Source organism: Sinocyclocheilus grahami, unplaced genomic scaffold, assembly GCF_001515645.1.
Source record: "Sinocyclocheilus grahami isolate Dianchi unplaced genomic scaffold, SAMN03320097.WGS_v1.1 scaffold1655.1, whole genome shotgun sequence".
Classification (NCBI taxonomy): domain Eukaryota; kingdom Metazoa; phylum Chordata; class Actinopteri; order Cypriniformes; family Cyprinidae; genus Sinocyclocheilus; species Sinocyclocheilus grahami.
Genome location: NW_015506834.1, coordinates 52,256 through 61,088, shown reverse-complemented (window position 1 = coordinate 61,088; position 8,833 = coordinate 52,256). Strand labels below are relative to the sequence as shown.

The 8,833-nt window shown below is 37.7% G+C and overlaps 1 protein-coding gene across 1 annotated transcript in view; it reads left to right on the top strand.

Moving 5' to 3' along the window:
- Positions 1-8,833, top strand: part of col12a1a (collagen, type XII, alpha 1a) — an 86,512-nt gene that overhangs the window by 47,354 nt on the left and 30,325 nt on the right. Inside the window, exons 37-49 of the mRNA XM_016258195.1 lie at positions 1,268-1,410; positions 1,561-1,690; positions 2,188-2,307; positions 2,416-2,562; positions 2,655-2,771; positions 3,241-3,393; positions 3,476-3,550; positions 3,803-3,942; positions 4,042-4,165; positions 4,270-4,413; positions 6,461-6,625; positions 6,720-6,758; positions 6,875-7,013. Of these exons, the coding sequence (XP_016113681.1) occupies positions 1,268-1,410; positions 1,561-1,690; positions 2,188-2,307; positions 2,416-2,562; positions 2,655-2,771; positions 3,241-3,393; positions 3,476-3,550; positions 3,803-3,942; positions 4,042-4,165; positions 4,270-4,413; positions 6,461-6,625; positions 6,720-6,758; positions 6,875-7,013 (1,636 nt within the window). The remainder of the gene's footprint in view (positions 1-1,267; positions 1,411-1,560; positions 1,691-2,187; positions 2,308-2,415; positions 2,563-2,654; positions 2,772-3,240; positions 3,394-3,475; positions 3,551-3,802; positions 3,943-4,041; positions 4,166-4,269; positions 4,414-6,460; positions 6,626-6,719; positions 6,759-6,874; positions 7,014-8,833) is intronic.

Here is an 8,833-nt window from a genome sequence, read left to right as displayed (position 1 = left end):
GACAATCAACTCCTCAAAAGCTGACTGTGCATGCTCCGCTCCTAAACAAACAACACACAGATCGTGTGTATCCCCCGCTACCAGATAGTGTGGGCAGGGAGGCACACAACATCTGTAATGCTGTTTGCTCACCATAGATATTAGTTTAGACTTTGATATATTCTTTTGAATGCTTGTGGACTGCCAGACAACAGTAAATAGACTGACACATACACAGAGCGCTACTGAAGAGCAGAAGCTAACTTGCGCTCTGCCGGATGCGCTTTTATACTTCCTGGCGCTCACATCACCCCGCTCGTGACGTCTTGCTGCTCCATTGGACTGATTTTACATGCGTTTCAGAAGGCGGTCACGCAGGGGTGTTCCCAAAGCGATCTCAACGCAGCTCGAGTTCCTGAAGGGGAACAAATGTTTTGTCCAGTTTTTGAGTTACTACCCCCAATCCAAAATATGGAGTTAAGGCCTTACAGTACAAATAGTTATTTATTGTTACGAACCCTAACCCTGCTACATTATTGCAACTTCATCACATGGCTTTACTAGCCAATGGTATTACACCACCCTACATTTGTGCCAAAAACATTTCTCTAGGGGAAGAAACAAATGTACAATGATTTTTCCCATGGCAGAGAACTATGAAGCTCTTTGAGGCAAATTTAAGGGTAAACTAGAAGTACTGATACAGCACGTAAAAGAAACTGGCTGCCAAAAGATTGAATGATTTCTCTTCCTCAAATGATGTCAGAAGGAGAAAATCATTATTTTTTAGACAAGGAATTCCCTGTCATTAGAATTTTTTTTATATACATTATATATTACAATTTAACATTTGTATATATTGTGTATATAACATTTGTCATCACAATTAAAATGTAACATTATACTGTATATATAACAATTAAAATGTAACATTATACTATATATATATATATATATATATATATATATATATATATATATATATAGAGAGAGAGAGAGAGCGAGAGAGAGAGATTTTAATTGTGATGACTTGGGTGATGTAATGATGATGAAATAAAAAATGAGCAGATATTCTAATGAAAAACTTTTAAAATGAAAATTAATGTTTAATTTTAAACATAAAACCTTTGCATTATAAACTAAACACTGTCAAATCTACTGTATCCAAAAAAGTTCAGTGTGCTGGTTAATTATATGAGTAGTAAGTTATAGAGGCACGAACAGCACACAAAATGTCTTTTCTTCTAAAAATATGATTTTGAGAGAATTTCTGTTGATGTGATTGCAGTGCCCCGCGGTGGCCCCAGAAACCTGCGTGTGTATGATCCGACCACCAGCACACTGTCTGTCAGCTGGGAGCATGCAGAAGGACCTGTGCTGCAGTACCGCATTGGCTATGCACCCACCACTGGAGATCCCATTGATGAGTTTGTAAGTGGTATTTTATAGTAGTGATCATGAAGGACAGCATAATTATATGTTAACATCAGGTATTTATAATCATGATTTTATGAGCCCATGGACGTTATTTGACTGAATGCATGCTAGAAAGCTGATCTTGTCCTGCTGTTTTTCACATAGACAAGTGTCCCTGGCAACAGAAACTCTGTCATCTTGCAAAACCTGCAGCCAGACACACCTTACAACATCAATGTAGAGGCCATTTATCAAGATGGGCCTGGAGGACGTCTCTCTGGAGATGGAAAAACATGTAATAATGGTTGCACAATCACATTACAGCTTCATAGACAGACAGACAGACAGATAGATGACAGACCGACAGATAGATAGATAGATAGATAGATAGATAGATAGATAGATAGATAGATAGATAGATAGATAGATAGATAGATAGATGACAGACAGACAGACAGACAGACAGACAGACAGATAGACAGACAGACAGATAGACAGACAGATAGATAGATAGATGATAGACAGACAGACAGACAGACAGGATGGATGGATGGATGGGCAGACTGACAAAAGACAGATAGATAGACAGACAGACAGATAGATAGATAGATAGATAGATAGATAGATAGATAGATAGATAGATAGATAGATAGATAGATAGATAGATAGACAGATAGACGGATGGATAGATAGACGGATGGATGGATGGGCAGACTGACAAAAGACAGATAGATAGATAGATAGATTATCAGTGTCTTGGCTCCGGTTTAATGTTTCTTTCTTCTCCTTCAGTGGGTCTCCTGGAGCCTCGTAACCTGCGTGTTTCAGATGAGTGGTACACTCGTTTCCGTGTGTCCTGGGACCCTGTACCTGCACGGGTCAATGGTTATAATCTGGTCTATACCCCAGTGGGTAAGAGACCATTTTAGATTATTTTACCGTGTTGTCATAATCTAGATATCCTGTTGTAGGTCATGCTGACACATGTTCTAGTAAGTTCTGTTCCACGTGTTGTTCCAGGCACGGATAACACCATGGAAGTGTTTGTTGGAGATGTTACTACACACATCCTGCCCAACCTGCAGCCTGGCACCACGTATGACCTGAAGGTTTACGCTCAGTATGACACAGGAGTGAGCGGCGCTCTGGTCGGACAGGGAACCACCTGTACGTGCTTGTTTCTTTGACTGAGCAAACGTACGGACATGTTACGAGATTGTTTTAAAACACCTGCTCTAACTGTGAAATGCTGTTTGCAGTGTATCTCAATGTGACTGACCTCATTACATACAACGTCGGCTATGACTCCTTCTGCATCAGATGGACGCCTCACCGAGCCGCCACCTCTTACAGGCTAAAACTCAATCCTTTCAATCGTAAGTTAATAGAATATGAAGAGAATTCATTAAACATAAACACTGCATTTTATTCATGTTCCACCTACAGGTATATTTGGGCCTATATTTAGGATTTAAGTATTTGCATTGCATATAATTTTTTTAAACCATTATACTAATGTGATGCATATTTATTAGTCATGAATTAATGAAACGGGTCAGATTTCTGTAATAGTACTAATTAATTGAATGTGTTTAAATAAACAATAAATAAAACAATAAATCAAATAAGCTTAAAGGGTTAAATAAAAACAAATAGATGCAAATAGTTAATAATAAATTGTGCACTGATTTATTTTATTTATTTATTGCATCACATTAAGCTTTAGTTTATTTATTTATTATTATTATTTATTTTTATGTGTTTGAAATTTAAATGCATGGAAATGCAATTCAAATACATAAATCTAATTGTTTGTATAAGCTTACACTTCTCTCTTGTCATTAGCGGCTAACCGTGGGGCTCAGGAGGTCACTATCACCGCTGCTGAGAGCCAGTACTGTTTTGACGGGCTGACCCCAGATGCGCTGTACAACGCCACAGTCTACACACAGACCCCCAACCAGGAGGGGCCTGGAGTCAGTGTCAAAGAGCACACACGTAAGTCACGACGCATTCAGAAGTATTCAGTCTCACAGCTCTGATCACCGTTTTACTCCTGGTTTCTTTGTCTGTTTTGTAGTGGTGAAGCCCACTGTACCGCCAACACCACCTCCAACTCCTCCACCACCACCCACCATCCCCGCCGCACTCGAGGGTAAAGACACAAGATACTTTTTAAATCTTTAATTTGCTTCCAGGCTTTGCTTCTTCCAAACAATGCAGTCCAATGAAACTATTATTATTCTGTAGAGCTGAATGGAATCTTAGGTCCAGTAAACAAATACCCTTTAATGCACAGCGTTCACAACACTGACTGAAATTCAGTAACTAAAAGAACATTTGACAGGGGTGATATGGTGTATCGGTATACCTGCATTACTCATTGCACTTTGTTTTGTAATGCCAGTGTGCAGAGGAGCCAAGGCTGACCTGGTGTTCCTGATCGACGGCTCGTGGAGTATTGGAGATGAGAGCTTCATTAAAGTCCGTCAGTTTGTCTTCAGCATGATCGGAGCGTTTGACGTCATCAGCCGTAATGGCATGCAGGTAACCGACCTGTCTGTAGTCATGTGATTGACTGCATGTGCACGTCTGCCTGACTGTGCTGTGATTCCTTTGCTCTTTTTTCTCATTCTGTGAAAACAGGTGTCTTTTGTGCAGTACAGTGATGGTGCTAAAACAGAGTTCAAACTGAACACCTACCATGACAAGGGAATGGTGCTGTCTGCCCTTCAGATGGTCAAATACAGAGGAGGAAACACCAAAACGGGTTTGTGAAACATTGCTTTTATGTTCCCTACCTAAATGTGTCAAAAGAAGAAATAAAAATGGCTATGAAATGACGCTTTGTTTTGATGCGTGTGAATGCTTCAGGTGCTGCGCTGAAGCATATCGGAGAGAAAGTGTTCACATCAGACAATGGAATGAGGAGAACCGTTCCCAAGGTTCTGGTTGTAGTAACTGACGGTCGTTCTCAAGATGAAGTGAAGAAGAGTGCTGCTAAACTACAGCATGCAGGTAACACTGAGATCAAACACCATGCTTATATTTTACTTGAAAAGTAAAAAAAAAAAAAAAAACGCGAAACATTAAGAAATTGTTTACTGGACATGGTATCTGCAGAGCTTTTAAAATCAAGTTTAAAAGGCCTTTTTTAAGACCTGCACAATACCATATGTCTATATAGAGCAAATTAGGGCTATGCAATATGGCCAAATTATCATGATGATTTTTGCTCCCAAGTGAAAGTTGTAGAAACTAGACCGTTAATTGTGATTTAAAACTACGTTATGGTCAGAACACAACAAACACTTTTTGAATTCTTTATACCTTTCCAGTCATTTTTCTCAATGACTGATATTATTACAAATCATGAGACATGTTTGTGTTGTCTGACTTTGATGACGTGTATCTTCAGCACAGTTTGCAGTGCAGGCTGCAATATTTAAAATATAACTTTTTTTGTCTCTTAGAAATGCACATTTGACTGTAGCTTGAGTTGACAGTCGTAGTAGCTTGAATTAGGATGCAGATGTAAATTTATGTTCATTATCAAAAACAGTGGCATCTGTAAAAATGGTAACAACCTCATTGTTATATGGTGAAATTGAATTAATCGGACTGTTTGAGTTTTATTGACATTAACCATCGGTTTTCACAGTAGCATACATTTAGATCATGATAACCAGTTAAAACCACACATATAGCACCTCAATACCTTGGTAAAAAATGTAACTACATGGTTTCTAGGTATTTGTTTGAAAAACAGTAGTCTAAATACATTTAGTATAAATGCACAAACACTATCGTTTAACCACACAAAAAAATACTGCAATTATGTTCTATTACTCCTTTAATACATTTAATACGTCTAAATTAATAATAGAATAAAATTCGATATGAATATCCCACATTTCTGACACAATACCATGGTGCAGTTAGTGTTACTGCAGTAAATCCATGGTAAATGATGGTGACTGTATCGTTGCTCACAGTATTTCTGCTGTTTGTCATTGCTGTTTCATCAGGCTTTAAACTAGTTTAAATCACAGAGTCGTTTGTGTTTTTCTCTGAATTCAGTCGCTTCACTCTGGATCTCACAGCTCTGTTTAGTGTTGTGTGACCGAGACTCATCAGAGAGTAACGCATCTGCTCTAGTGAGCTCACGCTGCGCTGCCGTTTGAACTTTCATTCCGCTTCTGGCGCATAAATATTATACTGAACATTTATCAAACTCTTGTTATCGTTTTATCAAAGAAAATTATATCATGATAATTATCGTTAGCATTTTATCGCCCAGCCCTAGTGCAAATCCACACAATCTCAAAATAAATCATGTATCTTGAATAAAATACTCAAAGCTTGTTTCATTCACTATATACATATGCACTGAAATGTTTGTGCTAATATGTCAATTCATACAAACAGCAGTTGCTTTTCATAAATTGATTGCAAACTGCTCTGTAATTTGCGAGTCTGTAGAAAGCGCAACAGCGTCACATTTTTACTTTGAAACATGCAGCACTTGCATCTAATTAATTCATCACCTTTCAAAGTTTAATAATCATATTAGGCTTTATTGCGATTCTTGTTTTTCTTTTGCCAAATTTAAGACTTCTTAAAATGATAATTAAGACTTTTGTTATACCATTTAAAATATTAAAAGACTTTGTATGGCATTAGATTTGATCATACTGAATGTAAGACTTTTTAGGGACTATTTAAGACGGTTTAACATAAAGAAAATCAAGCCTTTTTGGACCATTAATTTTTAAAAATTTTTTAATGGCTATTCTGATTAAATTATGTAAATTACTGTAATATAAAAGAATCATCCTGCCCAGAAACTGCTTTTTTTTTGTGTTAAAAATAAGCATTAATAATGACACATTGCCGATCTCAATGGTCATGGAAATAGACCTTATTTTCTTTATGCAACATGTAATTGTTCACTTTTGGGTGAAATACAACCCCGGGAAAGTTCTTGACAGGCAATGTATCTGGAATTACTTCAGACAAGTCCCTCGACATGCTCCCTAAAGCCTCAGTGTTGTTTTTTCCACAGGCTACAGTGTGTTTGTGGTGGGTGTCGCAGACGTAGACACCGCTGAACTGAGGAACATTGGAAGCAAGCCCAGCGAGAGACATGTCTTCATCGTTGATGACTTTGACGCATTTACTAAGATCCAAGACAACCTCATTACGTTCATCTGTGAAACGGCAACATCCAGTAGGACATCATTCTTTGTAGTCTGCATTGCGTTGTTCACCTTATCGCTAACATGAAAGACAAGAGTGAAACTATTTCCTAAATTCTTTTACAGCTTGTCCTTTGATTTACCTTGACGGATTCACCTCACCAGGTCAGAAACTGACTGAAGTCCATATCCGAAGACCTTCTATCATCATAGTCTTATTTTCCTCTGTCATTACACACTGTTATGCATCTCATGATTCATGCTTTGATGAAAACTTGCAGGCTTCAGGATGCTGGAAGCTTTTAACATCACTGACAAGATGTTTGCTGGCATGAACGGCGTCTCCATGGAACCTGGCTCCTTCAACAGTTACATTGCATACAGACTCCATAAGGATGCATTCATTTCCCAGCCCACAAAGTAGGTTGAAGTGCAGTGCATGTGTTTTGCATGTTTTCTGAGCTTCTCCCCTACAGACTATAATGGTAGTCAAGCGATCTCAGTTGTTTTAACTGTCTTCAAAGGGCTTGCAGTCTCTGAAGTCTCTTTAAGGAGCATATCTTCTTGTTTGTTGTAGCAGCTTGTGTGAATGAGGTGTCAGATTTTGCTGATATTTCAAGTGTGAACTCATAAAAACATTCTCATGATTGACCTTCTCGAAAGGGGACTACATTCATACTCTGATACATTTGAGAAGAAAATTATATATTTTAAAGAGTTTTATTTGGCCCGACATGAAGTGCTAAAGGCAAGTCCAAGCAAAAACCTAATGGCAGCTATTGCGTTGGTGGTAGAAATTAATCTCGTAAAAAAAAAAAGCTTTTTGCAACAGTATATTAAACCTCCTTTTTCTTATTATTAAATATCTGTACATTGTAGTGGACAACAGCATTAGAAAGTCAGGGTTATTATCAATAATTAAAACTATTATTAATTGACTATAATGGTAGTCAAGCGATCTCAGTTGTTTTAACTGTCTTCAAAGGGCTTGCAGTCTCTGAAGTCTCTTTAAGGAGCATATCTTCTTGTTTGTTGTAGCAGCTTGTGTGAATGAGGTGTCAGATTTTGCTGATATTTCAAGTGTGAACTCATAAAAACATTCTCATGATTGACCTTCTCGAAAGGGGACTACATTCATACTCTGATACATTTGAGAAGAAAATTATATATTTTAAAGAGTTTTATTTGGCCCGACATGAAGTGCTAAAGGCAAGTCCAAGCAAAAACCTAATGGCAGCTATTGCGTTGGTGGTAGAAATTAATCTCGTAAAAAAAAAAGCTTTTTGCAACAGTATATTAAACCTCCTTTTTCTTATTATTAAATATCTGTACATTGTAGTGGACAACAGCATTAGAAAGTCAGGGTTATTATCAATAATTAAAACTTTTATTAATTGAAATAAAGTTAAAATATGATCCAGCCTAAATATTATATTTAAAAAGGTCTAAAGAAAATTAGAGCTGAAATAAGTTTAAGCACTAACATTGTGTAACTGGAAATCAATACAAATTAAAACTAAAACTGAAAAAAAAAAAAAACATGAATAAAAATGACAAAATAACAAAACATTCAACTAAAATTAAGATGTTCAATTCAATTATAATGTTGAATTATGTCCATTCAAAATAGTCTTAAAACTATAATAGCAATAAATAATAATACAACATATACTAAAATAACACTGCAGAGAGTTAATCTTGTCAGGGGTGCTGTAAAGGATCCACGTGCACAGGCAGTCCGTTAGAATCAGTCTCTTTATTGAAGACACAAAACAAGGCAGTCTGTCGTACGATGACACAGAACTGGAAGAAACACAATGAAACACAAATCGACCGGGGATGGTCTGGTTCCGAGGACTCCCGTCTTGGAGAGAGAGCTCGTATGGGCTGGGCTCACTGGAAGCAGCCACCGGGCACCGAGAACACTAAGACGAGCACAGCACACTAAGCAAGACAAGACATGGTCAGAACTCTGATAGTATCGACATGAAGGGCCAAACAATACCGTATGCATGTCACACAATAATCCGACAGAGAACAGTGAGCCCAACCACTAGAAATAGAGTGACTAATAGATCAGAGTGGAAACAGGTGTCCCCACAAAGCAGCACACACGCTGATTGTGATGACCAACAGGTGGAGATGAGAGCTAGAATGAGCATGGGTGTGCGTGTGTGCATGATAGAGTATGTAAGTGTGTGTGAGAGAGAGAAAGAGAAGCAAACCCAGCTCATGACAGT